This window comes from Lutra lutra, chromosome 7 (assembly GCF_902655055.1).
Source record: "Lutra lutra chromosome 7, mLutLut1.2, whole genome shotgun sequence".
NCBI lineage: Eukaryota > Metazoa > Chordata > Mammalia > Carnivora > Mustelidae > Lutra > Lutra lutra.
Genome location: NC_062284.1, coordinates 95,846,764 through 95,871,972, shown reverse-complemented (window position 1 = coordinate 95,871,972; position 25,209 = coordinate 95,846,764). Strand labels below are relative to the sequence as shown.

At 36.3% G+C, this 25,209-nt stretch overlaps 1 protein-coding gene and 1 non-coding gene across 2 annotated transcripts in view; one reads left to right on the top strand and one right to left on the bottom strand.

Annotated features, from left to right (window-relative positions):
- MDGA2 (MAM domain containing glycosylphosphatidylinositol anchor 2) overlaps positions 1-25,209 on the top strand; it is an 888,742-nt gene that overhangs the window by 349,588 nt on the left and 513,945 nt on the right. Inside the window, exon 2 of the mRNA XM_047738228.1 lies at positions 21,935-22,074. Coding sequence (XP_047594184.1) covers positions 21,935-22,074 — 140 coding nt within the window. The remainder of the gene's footprint in view (positions 1-21,934; positions 22,075-25,209) is intronic.
- On the bottom strand, positions 8,163-8,268 carry LOC125105753 (U6 spliceosomal RNA). The gene has a single exon (XR_007129020.1). It is a non-coding gene; the product is annotated as a U6 spliceosomal RNA (small nuclear RNA).

Sequence of the window (25,209 nt, the reverse complement as noted above, 5' to 3'; positions counted from 1 at the left end):
CATGACCTAAGCTGAAATCAAGAGTCAGACGTTCTTAACTCACTGAGCACCCAGGCGACCCCAAACCCAATACTCTAAATTAAAAATGTTAGAAATATTAAACTCTTTTATCACTAGAAACGTTTTTGGTAAGTATTTTATTTATTTATTTGAGAGAGCGATAGAGAGAGAGTGAGCACAAGTGTGGGGGAAAGGGCAGAGGGAAAAGGAGAAGCAGAATCCCCAGTGAGCAGGGAGCCCCACATGGGTCTCGATCCCAGGATCCCGAGATCATGACCTGAGCAGAAGGCAGCCTCTTAACTGACTGAGCCACCCAGGCACCCCTAGAAATTTTTTGAATTAGAGGAATACATAGATAATCATTGTTCATTATGTACCAATAACATAAAGCAGGTGTGGGAGAAAATTACTTATGGCAACATGTTCCTCTTGAAAGAATAAATAACATTTTTTTGCTTAAATTTTTGACTGTTTTAGTTATTGGTTTAACTTATGTTGATTATGTAAAATTGTAATGTTGGTGTTGGTGAGGTAGGTCCCTGGGAGAGTGGACCAGTAAAAGTGGAAGTGTAAGATGATATCTGAGTGATGGTTCATTATAGGGGACCTGCAAAGGTAGACAGAGCTGGTGACCTGAATCATAATGAGCTTAGTTATTCATTGGATTTTATCTATCAGAAAAACTTGGCAGAGCAAGGAAGAAGGTGGGATATTTGAAGTCCAGAAACATGATTTAATGAAAATCAGAAGACTAATCAATTTTTTAAAATGACTCTAATTTCATGGGAAAAAACCTAGTGGATCCAGACGGAAAAGTGTCACCTTTATCCACTGAGATTAAGAGAATTAGTGCAATTGTGAAGTGGAAGCAAAGTTTATATATTTTTGAAATTGCTAAAGCTTAAGATTTAAAAAAATAGAAAGTGGATGATAATATTTACTAATTGCTTATGTTTCACATTGCATGATTTAAACAGACATTTTTATTCTGGCTCTTATGGCATGAACTAATTTAATAAAAATGCTTTTTGCCTATCAGTATATAAGTGATCATTTTCTTTCTGTATTCTGTCTTTTACCCCTAAATTCCAAAGATGTAAAGGAAGGTCTGACCTCTTAAAAATGAAGATGCAACATGGCAAAATGAAACACAACAAAATTTGTTTTTTAGGGTAAAGGCAGAAATGTAGTTAAAACTAAACTTTGAAATTTATTAAGTTTCACTGAAGGTGTCTCATTTTCTTTTTCTTTTTTTCTTTTTTAATTAACATATAATGTATTATTTGTTTCAGGGGTATATATCTGTGATTCATCAGTCTATGTAATTCACAGCACTCACCAAAGCACATACCCTCCCAATGTCCATCCCCCAGCCACCCCATCCCTCCTACCACCCTCTCCTCCAGCAACCCTCAGTTTGTTTCCTGAGATTGAGTCTCTTACAGTTTGTCTCCCTCTCTGGTTTCATCTTGTTTCATTTTTTAACTCTCTTCCCCTATAACCCTCTGTCTTGTTTCTCAAATTCCTCATATCAGTGAGATCATATGATAATTGTCTTTCTCTGATTGACTTATTTCACTTAGCATATTATCCTCTAGTTCCATCCACGTTGTTGCAAATGGCAAGATTTTGGGGGTTTTGATGGCTGCATAGTATTCCATTATATATATATATACATACATACATACATACATATATACATACCACATCTTCATTATCCATTCATCTGTTGATGGACATCTAGGTTCTTTCCATAGTTTGGCTATTGTGGACATTGCTGCTATAAACATTCAGATGCACTTGCCCCTTTGGATCACTACATTTCTGTCTTTATGGTAAATACCCAGTAGTGTGATTGCTGGGTCGTAGGGTAGCTCTATTTTCAACTTTTTAAGGAACCTCCGTACTGTTTTCCAAAGTGGCTGCACCAGTTTGCATTCCCACCAACAATGTAGGAAGGTTCACCATTCTCCACAACCTCCCCAGCATCTGTCATTTCCTGACTTGTTAATTTTAGCCATTCTGACTGGTGTGAAGTCTTATCTCCTTGTGGTTTTGATTTGTATTTCTCTGATGTCAAGTGAGGTTCAACATATTTTCATGTGTCTGTTGGCCATTTGGATGTTTTCTTTGCAAAAATGTCTGTTCATGTCTTCTGCCTATTTCTTGATTGGATTATTTGTTCTTTGGGTGTTGAGTTTGCTGAGTCTTTATAGATTATGGATACTAGCCCTTTATCTGATATGTTGTTTGCAAATATCTTCTCCCATTTTGTTGGCTTCCTTTTGGATTTGTTGACTGTTTCCTTTTCTGTACAAAAGCTTTTTATCTGATAAAGTTCCAGTAGTTCATTTTTGCCCTTGCTTCCCTTGTCTTTGGCGATGTTTCTAGGAAGAATTTGCTATGGCTGAGGTCAAAGAGGTTGCTGCCTGTGTTCTCAAGATTTTGATGGATTCCTGTCTCACATCGAGGTCTTTCATACATTTTGAGTCTATTTTTGTGTGTGGTGTAAGGAAATGGTCCAGTTTCATTATTCTGCATGTGGATGTACAATTTTTCCAACACCATATGTTGAAGAAACTGTCTTTTTTTCCACTGGACATTCTTTCCTGATTTGTAGAAGATTAGTTGACCATAGAATTGAGAGCCTATTTCTGGGCTCTCTTTTCTGTTCCACTGCTCTATGTGTCTGTTTTTGTGCCAGTATACTGTCTTGATGATTACAGTTTTGTAATTGAGCTTAAAGTCTGGAATTGTGATGCCAACAACTTTGGTTTCCTTTTTTAAAATTCCTCTGGGTATTTAAGGGTGTTTTTTGGTTCCATATAAATTTTAGGATTTTTTTTCCATTTCTTTAAAAAAAGTTAATGGTATTTTGATAGGAATTGTATTAAATGTGTAGATTGCTCTAGGTAGCAAAGACATTTTCACAATATTTGTTCTTCCAACCCATGAGCATGGAACGTTTTTCCATTTCTTTGTGTCTTCCTCAATTTCTTTCATAAGTACTCTGTAGTTTTCTGAATATAGATTCTTTACTTCTTTGGTTAGATTTATTCCTTGGTATTGTACAGTTTTGGCTGTAGTTGTAATGGGATCAACTCTTAGTTTCTCTTTCTTCTGTCTTGTTGGTGTATAGAAATGCAACTGATTTCTCTGCATTGATTTTATATCCTGACACTTTACTGAATTCCTGTATGAGTTCTAGCACTTTTGGAGTGGAGTCTTTTGGGTTTTCCACACAAAGTATCATATCATCTGCAAAGACTGGTACGAGTTTGACTTCTTCTTTGCTGATTTGGATGCCTTTAATTTCTTTTTGTTGTCCGATTGCTGAGGCTAGGACTTCTAGTACTATGTTAAATAGCCGTGGTGATAGTGGACAGCCTTGCCATGTTCCTGACCTTAGGGGAAAAGCTCTCAGTTTTTCTCTATTGAGATGACTTTTGCTGTGGGTTTTTCATAGATGGCTTTGATGATATTGAGGTATATACATTCTGTCCTTACACTGTGAAGAATTTTGATCAAGAATGTATGCTATACTTTGTCAAATGTATTTTCATCATCTATTGAGAATATCGTATGGTTCTTGTTCTTTCGTTTATTAATGTATTATATCCTATTGATTGATTTGTAGATGTTGAACCAAACTTGCAGCCCAGGAATAAACTCCACTTGGTCGTGGTGATATAATCCTTTTAATGTCCTGTTGGAGCCTATTGGCTAACATTTTGGTGAGAATTTTTCCATCCATGTTCATCGGGGTTATTGGTCTGTAATTCTCCTTTTTGGTGGGGTCTTTGTCTGGTTTTGGGATCAAGATAATGGTGGCCTCATAAAATGAATTTGGAAGTTTTTCTTCCTTTTCTATTTTTTGGAACAGTTTCAGGAGAAGAGGTATTAATTCATCTTTAAATGTTTGGTAGAATTCCTCTGGGAAGCCGTCTGGCCCAAGAATCTTGTTTGTTGGGAGATTTTTAATGATTGCTTCAATCTCCTTACTGGTTACGGGTCTGTTCAAGATTTTTATTTTCTCCTGGTTCAGTTTGGTAGTTTATACATCTCTAGAAATACATCCATTTCTTCCAGATTATCAAATTTGGTGGCATATAAGCAAATACAAATTTGCTCATAGTATGTTCTTATAATTGTTTGTATTTGGTGTTGGTTGTGATCTCTCCTCTTTCATTCATGATTTTAATTTTGGGTCATTTCTCTTTTCTTTTTGATAAGTCTGGCCAGGGGCTTATCAATCAATTTTCAAAGAACCACCTCCTAGTTTCGTTGATCTGTTCTACTGTTCTTTTGGTTTCTATTTCATTGATTTCTGCTGTGATCTTTATTTCTCTTCTCCTGCTGGGTTTAGGCTTTCTTTGCTATTTGTTCTCCAACTCTTTTAGATGTAGTGTTAGGTTGTGTACTTGAAACCTTTCTTGTTTCTTGATAAAGGGCTGTATTGCTATATACTTTTTTCTCAGGACCACCTTTGCTGTATCCCAAAGATTTTGAATAGTTGTGTTTTCATGTTCATTTGTTTCCATGAAATTTTTTTAATTCTTCTTTAATTTCCTGGTTGACCCATTTATTCTTTATAGGGTGCTATTTAGCCTCCGTGTATTTGAGTTCTTTGCAACTTTTGTCCTGTGATTGAGTTCTAGCTTCAGAGCATTGTGTGGTCTGAAAATATGCAGGGAATGATCCACATGTTTTGGTACTGGTTGAGACCTGATTGATGACCCAGGATGTGATCTATTCTGGAGAATGTTCCATGTGCACTAGAGAAGAATGTGTATTCTGTTGCTTTGGGATGGAATGTTCTGAGTATATCTGTGATGCCCCTCTGGTCCAGTGTGTTATTTAAAACCTTTATTTCCTTGTTGATCTTTTGCTTGGATGACCTGTCCATTTCAGTGAGGGGGATGTTAAAGTCCCCTACTATTATTGCATTATTGTCAATGCGTTTCTTTGATTTTGTTATTAATTGGCTTACATAGTTGGCTGCTCCCATGTTAGGGGCATAGATATTTAAAATTGTTAGGTCTTCTTGTTGGACAGACCCTTTGAGTATGATATAGTGTCCTTCCTCATCTCCCATTATAGTCTTTGGCTTTTTGATCTGATATAAGGATTGCTACCCCAGCTTTCTTTTGTTGTCCATTAGCATGGTAAATGGTTTTCCACCCCCTCACTTTAAATCTGGAGGTGTCTTTGCGTCTAAAATGAGTTTCTTGCAGACAGCATATCGATGGGTCTTTTTAAAAAAAAATCCATTCTGATACCCTGTGTCTTCTAATTTGAGCATTTAGACCATTTACATTCAGGATAACTATTAAAATATATAAATTTACTGCTACTGTATTGCCTGTAAGGTGACTGTTACTGTATATTGTCTCTGTTCCTTTCTCGTCTGTTACTTTAAGCCTCTCTCTTTGCTTAGAGGACCCCTTTCAATATTTCCTGTTGGGCTGGTTTGGTGTTTGCAAATTCTTTTAGTTTTTGTTGTTGTTGTTGTTGTTGTTGTTGTTCTGGAAGCTTTTTAATCTCTCCTTCTATTTTCATTAACAGCCTAGCTGGATATAGTATTCTTTGCTGCATATTTTTCTCATTTAGTGGTCTGAATATATCATGCCAGTCCTTTCTGGCCTGCCATGTCTCTGTGGATAGTTCTGCTGCCAATATAATATTTTTACCTTTGTATGTACAGACCTCTTGTCCCGAGGTGCTTTCAGGATTTTCTCTTTGCCTCTGAGTCTTGTAAGTTTTACTATTAGGTGACTGGGTGTTGACTTATTTTTATTGATTTTGAGAGGGGTTCTCTGTACCTCTTTGATTTTGATGCTTTTTTCCTTCCCCAAATTAAGGAAATTCTCTTGTATAAGTTGATCCCATATACCTTCTGCCCCTCTCTCCCTTTCTTCTTCTTCTGGGATCCCGATTATTCTAATATGGTTTCATCTTATGGTATCACTTATCTCTCAAATTCTCCCCCTTGTTATCCAGTAGTTGTTTGTCTCTCTTTTTCTCAGCTTCTTTATTCTTCATCATTTGGTCTTCTATATCACTAAGTCTCTCTTCTGCGTCATTTATCCTAGCAGTAAGAGCCTCCATTTTTTTATTACACCTTGTTAATTTTTTTTTATTTCAACTTCGTTAGATTTCAGTTCTTTTATTTCTCCAGAAAATGATTCTCTAGTATCTTCTATACTTTTTTCAAGCCCAGCTAGCATCTTTATAATCGTCATTCTGAATTCTATTTCTGACATCTTACTTATGTCTGTGTTGATTAGGTCCTGAGCAGTTGGTTCTACTCTTGTTCTTTTTTTGTGTTGAGTTTTTCTACCTTGTCATTTTGTCCAGAGAAAAATGGGTGAATGAGACAATACAATGCTAAAAGGGTAAAAACGACCCCAGAAAAATATACACTAACCAAATCAGAAGAGACCCAAAACCAGAGGGGAGAAGAAAGGGGATATATATATATATATATATATATATAATTCATATTCATATATATATGAATGAATAATTGGGCTGTTGAATAGAACAGAGGTACACACTTGATTTTGGGTGTATTTTGGTCTTTTAGAAGAATCTGCCTCCCAAAATTTTAAAGAAAGAAAAACTTATGTATATATAAAAATATGGGTAAACATGATTAAGTGATGGAATATGACTGTAAAGATGAAAATTTTAAAAGATTTTAAAAAAGGAATTGGTAACATAAGCAGTTGGTTGAGAAAAAGAGAAAAGAAAAAAAAAAGAATGTGATCAAGCTGGAGACTGGAACAAAGCTATATGCTAGATTTAGGATGTATTTTGGTCTCTTAGAAGAAACTGTATCCCAAAATTTTAAAGAAATAAAAACTTACATCTATTCAAAAAATAAGGTTAAATACAGTGAAAAGATGGAGTAGGACTATAAAAATGAAAATTAAAAAAGATTTTTAAAAAGGTGGGGCGCCTGGGTGGCTCAGTGGGTTAAGCTGCTGCCTTCGGGTCCTGGGATCGAGCCCCACATCGGGCTCTCTGCTCAGCAGGGAGCCTGCTTCCCTCTCTCTCTCTCTCTCTGCCAGCCTCTCTGTCTACTTGTGATCTCTCTCTGTCAAATAAATAAATAAAATCTTAAAAAAATAAAATAAGAAGGTATTAATAAGATAAAATAGGTTAAAACAGGAAAGAGAAAAATTTTAAAAAACAGAAAAAGTAATGAAAACTTTAAAATTTAACTTTGCTAGACTAAAGAATTATGGGGAAAAAGCCATGAATTCTATGTGCTGTATTACCCTACCACTGGTGTTTTGTGGTTCTCACTGATTGGTACACTTGGTCTCAGTGGGATGATGAGTTCTTGCTGATCTTCTGGGGGAGGGGCCTGCTGCAGTGATTCTCAAATGTCTTTGCCTGAGGCAGAAATGCACCGCTCTTGCCAGGGGTCAGGCCAAGTAATCTAAGCTGGTTCGCTCTTGGTAACTTTTGTTTCCTGAATGCTTTCCGTTCAGCTTTAGAGGAGGAGAATGAAAGCAGAGGCCTCCCAATCTCCAGCCTGTAGGAGCTGGAGCTCAGGACGCCCACTCCTCAGTGAGCCCTCAATGAAAACCAGTCAATCCCTCCTGTCTCCCTGGTCTTGGGTCACACTCCGAGCTCATCCAGTCTGTGACCAAGCATTTCTATCTATGGTGCATGGCCCATTTGGAGTCTCCAAACCCAGTGGGTTTTCTGCAGCATGCTCCCTGCCACTCCACCACATGGAGGATGTGGGGGTCTCCCTGGATCTGCTGCTTGTGGGGTCCTGGCTCGAAGAGTAGTTGCCCAACTGTGCTTTTGATCATGGTTTAAGGTAACCGCGAACTGAGAGCCCCCTCCTCTGCTCCTTTTCTGTAGTTGGCTTCCCCACTCTGATACTGGCAGCTCTGCCACACTCAGAGACCCCAGGTCCTTCTGTGACCCCGGAGGGTCCTGAGACCACACTGTCCCAGCGAGTGTTCCAGCCCCTGCTTGGCTACTGGAGTGATGTCCCTCAGTGGAGCAGACTTCTAAAGTTCTGATTTTGTGCTCTGTTGCTCTCTCACTTGCTGGGAGCCGGCCCCTTCTTCTACGGTCTGTTTTCCCATATATTGCCTCAGATTCACTTCTCTGCATATCCTACCTTCCAGAAAGTGGTCAAAAATATGGAACACTTCACAAATTTGTGTGTCATCCTTGCGCAGGGGCCATGCTAATCTTCTCTGTATTGTTCTAATTTTAGTTCTGTGCTGCTGAAGCGAGCACAAGTGTGTCTCATTTTCTTAAATGGAAATTAAAGGTATACATCAGGCTTTAGAAAGAATTAGAGGTTGTCAAAAATCACATGTGTTACATAGGTTCTGGTGTTTGCTAAATTCTCAGTCCATGAGAGCATTGTCCTCGTGATGTCTGACTCATTCTTGCTTAATGATAATCGCTCTTCTGCTCTGTTCAGAAAGGCACTTTGGGTGTGGGTCATTGTCACACTGATTCCTGTATTCTGGGGTCTAAGAGGCATTTTTCTGACATGCTGAGGACCTTGTCCTTCTTGGGATTAGTCACAAGCAGCGGCAGGGATTTCTCAGTGGAGAGAAACAATGGGGAAATTGGCAGGCCAGATCCTAAAAATTCCCTGCCTGCCATTGCCGCTCTTGGAGAAGCAAATTGAAGTTTTCATTTTTGGCATAATCTGTAGTAAATCTCATTTGTTTTCTTGATGAGCTAGACTGGAAGAAATAAAGGCTGTCTCTAAATACCCAATTTGTGATTAAGGTTGCAGCACAATGATGAGACTAATTTCATTTTAGTTAGTATTTGCTGTAGTTTTGTAAGTTCTTTCCAAGAAAGCTGAAAAGCTCTTAATTTCAGAGAGACGAGTGTATTTAGGTATACATTTCAGTCCATAGGGGTAAAAAAAAAAAAAAAAAAGATGTAATCAGTATCTGTGGTTTGGGGAGTCTTGATCTCATAAGATATGGTGATAATTCATAAGAAGCGAGGAAGATGTGGTTCAAAGAACCTTGGAGGGTTCACTGACCATATGACACATGGCTTTTGAAATTATTAGGAGGAAGCCATTTCATAAGTTTGATTTAGAGGGAGAAGTCCTAATCAAAGGTTTTAAGGATTAAATGTTGCCTTCTCTTGCAGTGTTATAATCGTTTCTCTGTCTTCTTCATTGTGCCCCCACACTGACTCAAGGCACTTAAAGAACAGTGCCATCTACATCTGAAACTAATGAGGTACTAAGTTGGCCAGTTGAATTTAAATTAAAAAAAAAAAAAAAAGAACAGGGCCATCAAAGCAAGAGTGGGTTTATCTCAGCGTTTTGTTGTTGTTGATAGTCTATGGCCTACCCCCCAAATTTTCTGGCATAGTTATTTTTTATTTTTCTAAAATTTATTAATTAGAGACATGATTCAACTCTTAGTTGGAAACAATTTAGAACTCACTATAGGATCCAATAGAAAACAAAGAACTTGCGTATAGTGTATCACATTCCTACCGAGGAGGGAGAGTGTGGAGTTCCCCTTAATATTTCAAGTTGGGATATCCAGCTTAGTTCACACAAATTCTCTGTGAGAAAAATAGAAGATTAATGAAATATTTGATGGACTTTCAGACATCCTCAAGGTGTAGGTCAGCTGTTTTCCCCTGAGAAATACCGGGAAGTACATCATGAGGACTTGGGGTGAGAATGTCCATGTAGAGACCGGAGGGCATACATGACTGGTGCCAGACTCAGATTTGTTCCTCTCTGGCACACACATAAGAGGTTGTCAAATTCTCTATTTGAAAAAAATGTTATAAACCATAGATTCAGTGAAATGTGTATTTTTTTCATCTATAAAACATGGAAGAGTCTTTGAAGTTTTAGCTATAGATATTAATAGGTTATGCTTCTAGGTGAAAACAAAGAAAGGTATTTCTGATGAAATCTCAAGTTACAAATGTAGAAACTTTCATATAATAAAATTTAAAATTTTTATACTGTTTCACTTAAGAAAAATAAGACTCAAAAATGTCATTTTGTGAAAAATATTTTAGATTAATATTTTGCAGTTACATGTTCAATTTTCCATAAAGTCAGTACCCTCCTTGGAAAATGACATTACAAGATAGTTCTTTTACAGAAAAATATTATTGCCTTTATTGTTTTAACATTACAATTTAAATTGCATTACTGCTTTTTGTGTTTAATATCAAAATTTCATGTACATAATTACATTATTTTTGAAGGTCATTTCCTTTTCTATTCTTTTTTATTCTATTTTTTATTCTTTCTATTCTCTTTTTATTCTTTATTTATTATTTTCTATTCTTTTTGTGTTTCACTGTTTTCCCACACACCTCTTCTGGTACGCAGCAATTTGTTCTCTGTGTTTAAGAGCCTTTTTTGTCTTTCTTTTTTTGTTTGTTCATTTGTTTTGTTTCTTAAATTCCACATATGAGTGAAATCATATGGTATTTGTCTTTCTCTGACTGACTTATTTTACTTAGCATAATACTCTCTAGGTCCATTCATGTTATTGCAAATGGCAAGATCTCACTCCTTTTTATGGCTGAGTAGTATTCCATTGTGTGTGTGAGTATGTATCACCTCTTCTTTATCCATTTATCTACGGATGAACACTTGGGCTGCTTCCATATTTTCACTATTGTAAATGCTGCAATTAATGTAAGGGTGCATATATCTTTTCAAAGTAGTGTTTTCATTTTCCTTGGGTTTAAGTACCAAGTAGTGGAGTCAGTGGATCATATGGTAATTCTATTTTAAATTTTTGAGGAACCTTCATATTGTCTTCCATAGTGGTTGCACCTATTTACATTCCTCTCAAGAGAGCACAAGGGTTGCTTTTTCTCCATACCCTTGCCAACACATGTTATTTCTTGAGTTTTTGATTTTAGCCATTCCGATAGGTATAAGTTGATATCTTATTGTGATTTTGAGCTGCATTTCCCTGATGACTAGTGATATTGAGCATCTTTTCATGTATTTATTGTCTCTTTGTGTCTGGTATAAAAATGTGTCCCCATTTCATTCTTTTACATGTAGCTGTCCAGTTTTCCCAGTACTATTTGTTGAAGAGATTGTTTTTTCCCCATTATATATTCTTACCTCCTTTGTCATAGGTTAATTGACCATAACAACATGAGTTCATTTTTGTGTTCTTTATTCTGTTCCATTTATCTATGTGACTATTTTTGTGCTAAGATACTATTTAGATTAACTTTGAACTATATTCTTGAAATCTGAAATTGTGATAACTCCAACTTTCTTCTATTTTTCCTTTTTAAAAAGATTTATTTATTTATTTATTTTTAGAGGTGGGGAGTGAGGGACAGAGGGAGAGGGAGAGAGTGGATCTCAAGCAGATTCCAGCTGAGCACAAAGCCAGACATGAGGCTTGATCCCACGACCTTTTGATTATGACCTGAGCTGAAATCAAGAGTTGGGACACTTAACCAGCTGACCCCTCCAGACACCCCTAACTTTATTCTTCTTTCACAAGAATACTTTGGCTATGCAGAGTCTTTTGTGTTTCAATACAAATTTTAGTAGTATGTGTTTTAGTTCTATGAAAAATTTTGTTAATATTTATGGGGATTACATTAAATCTGTAGATTACTTTGGATAGTATGAATATTTTAACAATATTGGCTTTTCCAATCTACGAACATGGAATATCTTTCCATTTGTTTGTGTCATCTTCAATTTCTTTCATCAGTGTTTTAAAATTTTTCAGAATTCAGGTCTTTTACCTCCTTGGTTAAGTTTATTCCTAGTGATTTTATTATTTTTGGTGCATTTGTAAATGAGATTGTTTTCTTAATTTCTCTTTCTGCTACTTCACTGTTAATGAATAGACATGCAACAGATTTCTATAAATTTTATATTCTGCAACTTTACTGAATTTATTTATCAGTTCTAGTAGGTTTTTAGTGTAGTTTTTTAGGGTTTTCTATGTAGATTATCATGTCATCTGCAAATAGTGAAAGTTTTATGTCTTCCTTACTAATTTAGATGCCTTTTTTTTCCTTGTCCATTTGCTGTGGCTGGGACTTCCAGTGCTGTTTTGAATAAAAGTGGTGAGAGTGACCATCCTTGTCTTGTTGCCTATCTTAGAAGAAAAGCTCTAAGTTTTTCACCATTGAGTATGATATGAACTATGGTTTTTCATAGATAACCTTTATTATGTTGAGGTATGTTTTCCTAAACATACTTTGTTGAGGGTCTTTATCATGAATGGATGTTGTTGAGGAGTTTTGCATCAGTGTTCATCAGAGATATTTCATGCACATAATTAAGTTGTTATTGAAAGTTATTTTCTTTGATGATGAATTTTATTCTATCTTAAATAGTATCTATTGTATATAAACAGGTAAGTTTTAATTTTTAATTTAAACTCTGCTTTAAATTCTTGGCTAACATTAATCTAAAAAGTCATATCAAAATCTATTATTTAGAAAACATTAATAGCTCCTTTCTAAAACTGGAGTCTTCAGGGCTTAATTTTTTTACCTTATCTTGGGCTTTGCAGAGTCTCTCAGGGAAGTTCAATTAATTTATAACAATGCTTCTCAGGATATACTGAAGATAAATAATATGCAAAATATTCAGAACCTTTCATGTTAAGAGTCCACCAACAAAATCATTTGAGGTAGATATGATCTTTTTTTTTTTAAGATTTTAATCATTTATTTGAGAAAGAGAGAGAAAGCACACATGCATACATGAGCAGGCGGAGGGGCAGAGGAAGAGGGAGAGAGAGAATATCCAGCAGACTCCCCACTTGGAGCCTGATTTGGGATTGATCCCAGGATCCTGAGACCATGACCTGAGCTAAAGTCAGCTGCTTAACCAACCACCCAAGCATCCCTAGATATGACCTTCTTTTGATTAAATCTGGAATAATCAATAGGATCTTGCACTTATTTTATAGTTCATCAAATTAAAGATGAAAAAGTATTTCTCTCTAGTGGAATGGGAATATTGTGTTAACAAAATATAAGGGTTGATGGGAAAGGTGTAGGGAAATAAGTTCATATATATGCAGAAATAGTAGTAATTAAATGAATCAATGAATCAGACAACTCAAATAAGCTAAAAGCTTATTTATTTATTTTTTATTGAGCTCAAAGCTTATTTAAAATAAACTGTATACTGTTTTTGTATCAGAATATTGCTTTATTTAGGATTACTTAAATGATAATGACAGAAGGATTTTAACTATTGTTAGAATACACATACAAATTGAATGTTCTGTTTATGTGCATGTTTGATATGTGTTTATATTCATGAATTTATATTCAATTCGCCAATGCCTATTATATACTGAATAGGATGTAATAAGTCTATATTGTTTTGAAATGTACAGTAAGGTATAATTTCATAAAGGTCTTCATAGTTTCACGGAAGCAAAGGCACATAAACTAAGACTGAAGGAGAAGTAGAAGATCAAAATAATGATAAAATTAGCAGCTTACCACCTTCTATTTTCCTGCCTTATTCTTTTACAAATACAATCAATAAGGAGAAGTCAGGCTGCTGTGGTCTGAAGACTGCAAAGCAGGGGCAGAAGGATGGCTTAGAAGATGTACCATTATTTCTAATCACTAAAGTGTAAAGGAAACACAAGAGGAGGCCTTGATGGGAGAATGAATACTGTTGTTTTATCTCTGGTTTTAAAATATGAATTCATGTAAGCATATTTATGTGGTGTGGGGATTAACCTTGATTTTATTTTTACAGAAGAGATTAGGTAGTTTTGAGAGATTTCTGCATATGTGGTACAAAGGTTGGCAAAGTCGAACTTGTAAAAGAGTAAATAAAAGGATGTCTGGGTGGCTCAGTCAGTTAAGCGTCTGCCTTTGGCTCAGATCATGATTCCAGGGTCCTGGGATTGAGTCCCATATCAGGCTTCTTGCTCAGCAGGGAGCCTCCTTCCCCCTCCGCTTCTCCCCCCTGCTTGTGCTCGCTTCCTCTCTCTTTCTCTGTCAAATAAAAAAATAAAATCTTTTTAAAGAAAAGAGTAAACAGAAAAGGAAAAAGGAAGGAAAAGAAAAAAGATGGGATTTTAGGGAAGTTAATTTTAAAAGAATGATGAACAATAGTAGAAAATAGTCAGGTATTGCAAAAAAAATGGTTATATTGGAAATACAAACATTATGGTTTGTTTCTTGTAACATAAATAATTAGTCTCTGCAATCCTGAGATGGTGGTATAATATTGTTAAAGTATTCCATTTTATACTTACCATTCTTTTTTACACATGGGTAAACCTCAACCGCAGTTTTGCTTTTTGTCCTAAGCTCAGTTTGACCTACTAAGACCTCTCCTTCTCAATCAAACCTTATCTCATTCAGCTTTTGACCCCCATTACTCTGCCACTGTATCTCACTCAAAATTCACCAATGCCATCCTAGCTGTCATAAGCAATGACCTTTTGTCTGTGATCCTCCTAATTTACAACTCTGTTGTAAGTGAGTTTTGGACAGTTCCCTATGCTTCAGCATCTCTTTAACTTTTAAAGCGCCACATTTTCTTTTATTTTTCTGACTTTAGAAACATAGTAAGTCTTTTTCCTTGGCCTCTATTAAGAATTCCTACTAGTCATGTTTCTGTCATTATCCTCCTAACTTCTCATTCTAAAAATTCTCTGTTTTAGAGATTTCACCTATTCTTTTGTCAACAATGCACTACTATTTAGAAGCAGTAGGTTTTTGTATCCAGTTATGACTTTTCAGCTGTTGGTCAGCTCACTATCAGCATCTGAAACTGAGTTCTTCATCTCCTTTCCCAGATCTTTCTATTCTCTTCTTCCCTGTCTGTGTCCGTGATACCAAAATATGTAATGTAGTGAGCCTAAGGAGAAAATTAGGCAAAGGGTTGTAAACAACAAGAGGGATAATTATGGACCATGCCTATAGATACAATACTTAATTGAAAATTTGAGTTGGGAGATCATCGTTAAAAATGGAAGGGGAGAGCTCAGGTCATGATCCCAGGGTCCTGGGATTGAGCCCTGCATCGGGCTCTCTGCTCAGCAGGGAGCCTGCCCCCCCGCCGCCTACCTCTCTGCCTACTTGTGATCTCTGTCTGTCAAATGAATAAATAAAATCTTTAAAAAAAAAGAAAAGGAAGGGGAAGAAGACTCAACTACTATCTTAAACTAGTGACTTGGGTAGGAAAGACAGAAAATAAGAAAGGAAGGCACCATTTTTTATTTTTAGTTTTAAAATTACTACTCAAATGTGCTATATTGGAGATTGTGAAATAAGCAGAAGAGGCCAATTATTGTTAATGTCAATTAGCTAAATGTAAGATGTTGTAGAAGACTAAGAAGTGTTTTATGAAAGAATGTAATCACTTAATTCAATAGAAAAATGGAAATAAATTTGGTTATTGTTATATTTCTTTAAAAGCAAAACTGAATGCTTTGCCAAGAATGGTGTTAAATAAGTGTCAACTGTTTTATCTCTTTTTTTTTTAAAGATTTTATTTATTATTTATTTGACAGAGAGAGATCACATGGAGACAGAGAGGCAGGCAGGCAGAGAGAGAGAGAGAGAGAGGGAAGCAGGCTCCCTGTCGAGCAGAGAGCCCGATGCGGGACTCGATCCCAGGACCCGAAGATCATGACCTGAGCCGAAGGCAGCTGCTTCACCCACTGAGCCACCCAGGCGCCCTTGTTTTATCTCTTGATGCATGAGAGCAGTAAGATGTGAGATGTTCTCCCTGTCTCTGTCTCTGTGTCTCTGGACCTCTCTCTCTTGAAAAAAGTGTGAGGCATGCTGGTGCAGAGTCGCCAGGGCTTCTAAGAGGGGGCCACTGAGCATCCCCCTCTCCACACTGCCTATTCCAGGATATCTGTGGTCTATGTCAAGAATAAGCTGTCTTGACCTGGTGTTGAAAAGCATCAAGATTATATTGGCAACTTGAATTCCCAGAGAGTCGTTGCGTCAGGGATTTGAGGGATTTACCAGAGTACAGAGCTCTTACTTGGTGATCTTAGATGAGAGAAGACTCCAAATACCAAACCTATTTACTGGCTAAAAACAATGAGTCCTTCAGGAATGGTGCCTGCTACCGGACAGCTGCGGGCAAAAGTGTCTCTTTCTTAAACGCTTTGCAGCTAAGTCCTTAGTTTAATAAAGTCCTCCATGATTTGGGCTCAGAACTCCTCATCTCAAATCTCTCCCATGAGTGAATTATGTGGAGTCCCTAGCGATCAAGAAAGCATTTATTTCCTTCTTTCTTCCCTTCCTTCCTTCCTCTCCTTCTCTCTCTCTTTTCTTCTTTCCTTCCTTCATCCCCCCCCCCCCCGCTTCCTTCCTTCCTTCTTGGGTCTAGACCTAACATGGGGCTCCAACCCATGACCCTGAGATCAAGAGTTGCATACTCTACCAACTGAACTAGGAAGGTGCTCAAGGGAGCATTTTCTATTAAAACCATGATCTTTTAGGGCACGTGGGTGGCTCAATCAGTTAAGCATCTCACCCTTGGTTTCGGCTCAGGTCATGATCTTAGAGTCATGATCTCAGAGTTGTGAGATTGAGCCCTGCCTTAGGCTGCTTGTTTAGTGCAGAGTCTGCTTGTAGCTCTCTCCCTCTATTCCTGTCCCCTGCTCTCACTCTCTCTCTCTCTCAAATAAATATATTTTTTTAAATCATCTTTTACCTAGTTAATCGAGGTATAAACTTCAGTGTCCTCTTAACTCTTCCTCCTTCGCTCTACATTCAGTTAATCTTCAACTAATGTCTAACAAAACCTCTAAATTAGGTCTCTGGCCTCATTTCCATTCCCAGAGCTATACAGTGTCTCTGCTGTGTCTGGACACATAATGGCAACTTGAGAGAGTGGCGCCACTGTCAAAATTCAGAATAAGTTATAAACTACATGGACCACATTTTAATGGAGTTATTTCCTAAATACTGTAGGCAGTCTCTTATAGACATGCCTTTGAACACACTGCTTCCTATCTCTGGAAATGTCCTTTCCCTTTGTTCTCTTCACATGCGTTTTTGCAGACATACATTACATGTCATTGACTCTGTGAAACACATTGGAACCCTCCAGGCAGATTTAGGTATCTTCTGCTTTGTCCTCTTCAACTACTCTTCACTTTCTTCTGTTAGAGTACCTATCCTATTCAACCGTAATTGTTCTTTCCTCCCTTCCTTCCCTCTCTCCTCCCCTCCTCCTTTCCCTCCTTCTTCCCTTCCTCCCTCCCTCCTTCCTTCCTTCCTTCTAAAATGGATGGACCCAAAAGGTTGTAAGCTGCTAAAAGATACAACTCATGGCATTAAGTTTTATATCCCCAGAACATAGCCTAATGCCTGATCTATAGCCATTGTTCAGTAAACACAAGCTTGAAAGCCTGTATATGAGAAGGAAAGCTTACAAATGCTCCTGGTTGTTGCCATTGGAGAATAATTTATTTGTGTTCTTTCTCCAACAGAATACAGAGAGAATTTGGTTTAACTTTCAAAAGTATACTCTAACAAGATAAAAGAATGTCTCTCTTTTGCCCTTTTAGGCTGACCTTTTGAACCCAAAGCCAATTTACTCGAATTAAGGAAGTTGATGTGATTAGTGTTAGAAAGGATTTTACGTAATGCGATTTGATTTACTTCAAACAAATTTGGATGAATAAGAGTCTCAGGCAATATTTTAACATTTTAATTCATTGCTGACTCTACAGGGCAAAGGGACTCATAACCCTTAGTCCAATTTCTGGATGATGAATTGAGGCTTTTTTCTACAAGGCAGAGGATAAAAGATGACTTGCTTCAGTGATAGTACTGCAAATTGAGTTTATATTTAGAGTAAATAAATTCAGTGCAATAATAGTTGATATTTTTGCTGAACTAGGATGTTGGTATCATCATAGTGATGTTTGCTAAAACAAATTACAAGTTAATTATTAAAATAAAATAAATTATTAAATATAAACATAGTCTGTGCTCTGAATCACGTGGTGTGGGGCATATGTCTAAAATGGTACTCAGCAACGAAGTGCTTAATACAAAGTCAGTGTGTTAAGAACAAGGAGAACCACTGGGCAGTACCTCTCTCCTGAAGCCAAGAAAAGAGAATCATTGCTAAATAATCCAAGAAGGTTTCAGGAACGTTGATCTAAATATCAGTCTGGGAATTCTAGATGGGAGGATATCGTGAGCAAAGGCTGTCACATGTGATATATAGTGGTTGCTCAATGAATATATGCTTGAAAGTCTGTGTGTGAGATCAAAGGCTTAAAATCTTGGTGCTTTTTACCTTCTCACCGATGTTGGGCTGATGTTACAGAGAAGTAGGATTTCGGGTTTTATAATTGGTATGAGGACCTTTACAGAGCACCTACAGGCATTAGAACTCTGTGAAGGGTCATGGGTAGACATCATGAATCCCTAGGCAGGAAAAGCACATGATGAAAATAGGAATTACAAAATACTATTTTGGCAGTTGTGAGATTTCCTGGGTTTGGCAGTAACTGGAGGCAGAATGGTGAATTGAAACATTACAATCGTTGTTTGTAGCAATTATAGTATTCACATTGCTCATCTACTTATGGTGCTCTAACAACTTCATGAGCAGTTTCTCAGTCTTTTTTTTTTCTTCTTTTTTATTCTCCTAGTCTAGTGTACGTTTAGCTTAGGACTTATTTAGAATCCTAATTTAACTATGTCAGACATCATTTTAATAGCACAAAGTAGAGAAAAGAACAAAGGACCGTTGGTTCTGCTCTCATGTAGGCCACAAGTAGCTCCAAGCCTGTGAGCAGGTCACTGGATGTCCTCAATTTGGAAATAAGAGCGATGACCTGGATGAGCTAAGACCTTTTCAGTTGAGCTTTCTGCAGACCAAAGCTTCTTGGAAGCTTCCAAAATATTCGTCTTATCATTGAGCAGCAAAAGTACTCTGCACATATTTTAATGCATACTAGGAAAAATACATCTTCCACTCCTAAAATTTGGCAGAATATTCCACCCTCCCATAAGAGAGATGGGAGGTTCATATAGGCAATTACCTTTTCCAAGAGTGTGTTAAAATATAGAAGAAAATAGCTGAAAATTAACCCTTGTAAATGAACACAATGTGCTTCCTGTATAATTTAAATGTTTTAAATAAAGCTACCTGTTTGCATCATGCTGATTTGGAAAGCTACAGCTTAAAAATAACAATGCTATTCATTGATTTGAAGTTAAAACAAAAATAAGATATAAATTAAGCTGGAAAAATGTCCTGCTACTCTATATGTAGATGTACTAGTAGACACGTGCTAGCACTTAAGCTAAATTTGGCATGGAAATATATTTCAAAGTAATGAATCTATATTTTCTATTTATATTTTGCCGATTTTTATTGATTGTCATCAGTTTGTCAACCTCTATAATATGTATATACTTTGTATGATAGATGTTTAAAAATAAGTAGCTCTCTAGTATTACTTATCTAAATTGAAGTTTAAATTTGATCACCGTAGGAAATGATTTATAGGAAACATTATGTGAAATATATCAGAACACCCAGAAAAACACTGCAGATAAGAATTTCTAATGTCATAAAACTAAACAAATTATTATAATGTCTAGACAGTGTCCAACGACATGGTTTACAATTTTTTTGATAAATTGGTTTTATAGACCAGACAAAACATTTGATTTGTTTGAGCATCATTTAATTTTCCAAACCAGTAAAATAATGCACAGCATGAAGTTTAGTTACTTGAAAATATTAAAAGGAGAAGGATATTTTATCCCTTGGAGTATTTTCCTTTAGCCAACACACACCTGTAAGTTTTAGAAAATTATCCTAGTCATCTGGTCTAAGTAGCACTGGCATTGCTATCATTTGGGCCTTTGGTAAAAATGCAGATTCCTAGGGTTTTCTGCATACACAACAGATTTCTGGCCATACCTCTGAAATCTGTATTTTTTTTTAAGATTGTATTTATTTATTTGACAGAGAGAAAGATCACAAGTCGACAGAGAGGCAGGCAGAAAGAGAGGAGGGGAAGCAGGATTCCCACTGAGCAGAGAACCTGATGTGGGGCTCAATCCCAGAACACTGAGATCACGACTTGAGCCAAAGGCAGAGGCTTTACACCACTGAGCTACCCAGGCGCCCCTGAAATCTGTATTTTAAGAAAGTTTCTGGGGAGCTTTTTCTGTATAGTGATTATAAGAACCACTAAATTCTCATCTTCTTATCCTGCTTTTGGAAATTTTTGCCTTTCACTTGATGCAGAGTATTGGAGAATGGAATTCCGAATTTGAAAGTTGAAGAACAGGACTCGGCTTGGATATCCAGAAAAATCTTGAAATACCCAGTTGCATTATTATCTATAAGTAGGCTTTTCTTTCCTTCAGTTTCTGCTTGAAATTGAGAAGCTTTATAAAATACGTTCTTTTCAGTTGTTAAATACTAAGAGTGCTGTATACATATGGTTCTATAAAACAAAGCATAGATGTTGGAAACTTTCTTTTGTGTTACTTTCAGAACACAGGTTTTTTCCAGAAGGAATTTTCCCATAATTTGGACTTATATTCATTTTATTTCCTCCATAGAACCACCAAGTTTATCCAGATTCTATAACATTCATGATCCTTTTAATGTTAAGTAAAAAATTCCAAGTATGTCCTCATTAATTTTTTTTAAAGATTTTTATTTATTTATTTGACAGACAGATCACAAGTAGGCAGAGAGGCAGGCAGAGAGAGAGAGAGGAGGAAGCAGGCTCCCCGCTGAGCAGAAAGCCTGATGAGGGGCTCTATCCCAGGACCCTGGGATCATGACCTGAGCCGAAGGCAGAGGTTTTAACCCACTGAGCCACCCAGGTGCCCCCTCATTAATTTTTAAGAAACCATAGCCTCTGCCAACAATACTGTTGTTTAGGCTGAGATTGCTACAGGAAATTCTAGAGATTATTCGTCCTTTACCTATAGATTGAGCCGTCCCACTTGCCTTTATTTAAAATAACTGTATGTTGGCTAACTGAACATAATAATAATAATTAAAAAAAAAAAACCTTCTCCTCTCCCAAATGTATTTATTTCAAACAAAAATCCTAGATTCACGAATGGGGTGATCTCCAATTTGAAACTAGTGACTGACAGTCATCTCCTTGGTGACAGGAAACATATCTGATTATCCAAGTGTTTCTCATGACTCATTTTGCATATAGTGGATTTCCAATGATTTGTAAGTCAGTGAATGCTCGTCAGGTTTTATTGACCTGTATGGTATTGAAAAAGGTGAAAATTACACTTAGGAATTTGGATAACTTCATGAGAACTATGTCTCTTGAATCAGAATTTAATATTTGAGCATTAATGATTCATTGCCTTCTTCAGTGGCTTAATTCACTGATCATCTCATATCAACAGAGGAGTCTATAAATATTAAAAACCAAGTTGGTTTCAGTTCTTCATAACCAAATCTTCTCATTTGTTGGCTCCCTATTTGCACCATGAGGCTTATTAAATTAACCGAAAAATGCCAGTAGCTTTCATTCACATTCTTTTTTCCTCTCTAATGGTCTTTTGAGTTTGCACTACCTGAATTTTGGACATCATCCTTTACTATATTAAATTTTGGGTTTCAGAAAGGAAGGGACCTCTTACATTTTAGCAGTCAGATTTTATCATGTAGTCTTATAATGATGGTGATTTTCTAAGTCACCAGTGTTCTCCCATCGTCCTGCTCCCCTTTGCCATTTTCAGAATGTCTTGGTGACTGTTAGATAAATTTGAAGCTTTCTGTCCATCAATATCTTTAATCCCTTGGGATTGCTCAAAGTGTTCAGACTGGTGGATCTGACTGTGTTAAAGTCTAATAAGAATTTCTTGTACAACCAGGATGATTCATGGGAGGACAGTTGACTTATTTTTTTTATGTATCTTGTCTCCCTTCTTCCTGACTCAACAGCTCCCCCAACGGTTCGTATTGTGCATTCAGGCTTGGCCTGTAACATTGAGGAGGAGCGCTACTCGGAAAGGGTCTACACCATACGGGAAGGAGAAACCCTAGAACTGACCTGTCTGGTCACAGGACATCCACGTCCACAGGTGAGTCCCGAACCGTGACATTGAGGAAAAAGATATTTGATCTTTCTTGGAAGTCAAAACTGTGTATTTTGAAGATTTAGCTAAAAAAAAACCAAAACCCTGTGTGTGTGTGTGTGTGTGTGTGAAATTTAAGTAACTGTGTGTGTGCAATGTAGGATAAGGGTGATTGCTGAACATTCATGCTTGACATACTCACTCAGATAAGATGAAGGAAGAAAGAAATTTTTGTTTTGGTATTGTGAGAAATTTGGAAGACACTTCTAAGGAAGCTGTTAAAAGACAACTACAAAAATATCTCAGTCAGATAACAATTCATATGGCAATGAGTTTATTTTAGAATGTGGAGCATGATTTCATGATGACATAATTGCAGCTGAGGAAGCATTTGTTCAGAAGAATGTGGTGCACGAGGTCACATGTACTTTCCTTATTCCTAGTCATTATATCCATAGAAAGCTTAAAAAACAAATGTTTGCAGGTGTATGCATTTTGTTGTTCAGGGTCGTCTGCTACAGCTTTCATAAGCTATTTTAGTAGCAGGAACAGAAATTGAGAGTTTCAAAGACATTAAAATTATGAATAATGAACAGAAAAAAGTTTGTAGGCATGAAAGAAAGGGTTTGGTAGAAGGCAATATAGTTAGGCTGTGATGAAATGTGATTTTTATGATGAAAAAATTAAATTCTGATACAATGCAGAATATTCAGGATTTCTTAGTCACTAACTGCCAATTCTTATTGTCATGTATTTAACCTGACTCGTTCAAAATATTCACCAGTAGTCAACACAGAAACTACAATGGAAAAGAAGTCTCATCTGGTAGCAGAGTTACATATTTTAAGTATTAGTGTTGCAGGAAGAAAAAGAAAATCCAGCTAACACCACTACATAGAAGAAAGTAAAGAGCGATGTGGAGATTTTATGAGCTCATCATTTTAATCTTGTCTTTTGCTCCTACCATCCTTACCTCGTAATACTCAAAGATGTTGAACCTTACCATTTTGACCTGAGCAACAAATAAAAATAATCATGTGAACTTTACAGAATGAAACAATAGGTTGATAGATAGGACCGTGACTAGAACTAAAATGGTAAAATATGTTTAATAAAATTTAATGATATGCTGTTAGCAAAATAATCTTAGAAAAAATAGTTGTTAAAATAGTTATTAATTATTAAAATAATATTAAAAATTAAAACTCACAGTGGCTTAATTTGCAAATTATAACATTTGCTTTTAACTGAAAATTGATTGATGAATAAAATTGTCTTAATAAAATTGAGTTCTACAAAATTTGACCCATTATGATTAGACTTGGTAGGAAAAAAAATGATTGTAAAGCTAAACCTAAAAAGAAATGATAGTTATTAAAATTTGATATAGACAAGCTGATATGTAAAGATTTTTATTTTAATATTTATACAGGAAGCAATGGAGTCCAGTGAAAATAACTAAAAATGATAGCAGTAACTCAAAAATATTATCTCAAAGAAAATTTAGTGTTGTGATGATTTGATTTTAATTTTTCTATTGATATACATAGAATAAAAATTCCAGAATCAAAAAGTTGGGGTCAAAATAGGAGTCTCCATACAAACCTAAAAGAACCCACAACCTGCCATGTAAGAGGTGGTTTATGGCAGGAGAAAAGTCATTAATGCTTCCATTATTCCTGTATTGAATGGCCAAATTTAGCACCTTCTAAACTACGAATTTTGCTTAAAAATAAAACTTCTTATCTTTTTTAAAAGTCATCTCTGCTGTTCTGCTCTCCCTCATCTCCATCTTTATGTTCCCTTAATACTAGGAATTTCTTATTTTCTCTGTAATGATTCACAATCTGGACTGTAATCTCTGATGTCTGGCCGATCCAAAATAAGTTCTGGAACAAAGGAGTAGATTATTACCTTATTTGTTTATTTTTTTTTTCTAAGCAATTCCATGGCTGGAACCATTTCAATGTGTTCTGACCCTACGAAAAATTTATTTTAGTATTGTTATTTCTTCATTCCCAGAAGTAATTCAGGTATTTGCAGGTGAATCAGTTTCAGTTTATATTGCCTGTTTGAAAAATTAACTGGGCCTCTTCTTTGTCAACAAACTGTATAAAGAAAGCTGACAGAACAGCTGGGCCTTGGCATCCTAGCCAAACACTAAAGGGCATGTTGGTGGCAGCTGGTCCTGAGGATGGTTCTTCTTGCCTGGGATCATGAAACTGGAATGCCCTTCTTGCTGTGTTGTCTAATCTGAATATGATGATAGCTGGGAATGCAGGGGGAGGGAGGAGCTCCTCACTGCGCTCTTCAGGAGATTTCTCAATCTGTTGCCTTTTCTGTTGGCAACGAGAATCATAAAGGTCTCCATTTCCAGAAGTATTCAAAGGCAGCATTTTTTTCTAGATTTAAAAAAAAATTTTTCTTCAAAAATATATCATCTGGCAATGCGTGATAGCCTGAGTACTGTTGTACCCAAAGGAACTAAATGAAGGAGAAAACAGTACTATGCTGTGTTCCATAGCATGGCGTGGGACTTAGACTGCCTGGGTAGAACCCTGGATCCATGGCGCCTGCTGGAGTGACTTTTGGAAAGTTCCTCAACCTCTCTGTTCTCTGTGCCTCAGGTTTCTTATCTGTATAAAAGGGGTGATATAAAAGGGGTGACAGTAACCATTATGCCTGAATCATAGACTCCTTTTGAGAGTTAAATGTATATTGTAAATATATAGGTACATGTATTATGTATATACACACACATGTATATATGTACTTGGCATGTTATAAGCATGATGCCAACACATAATAAAACATGCTGGATTTTTATAATTTCTAAGTAATTTATACTAAGACTCTAAGGTTTAGTATTGAATATGTAAGTATGAAAATAAGTAGATTGAAAAAAATGGTTCTTAGCTTATGTCTACTTTAAATTAGATGCATTTAAATAAATTTCAGTCTTTGTGTTTTAATACTCCTTAGAGACTTTACATCTTTGCTAATTACCTTTTTTTTTTTTTTTAGCTTGCAAGGACTAGAACTATGTTCACACTATTTTATTTAATGAGGATTTATTATAAAGATAGATGGAGAGATAAGAAAGCAGGAAGGTAAAGATTTGTTGGACAACCTACCAACCTA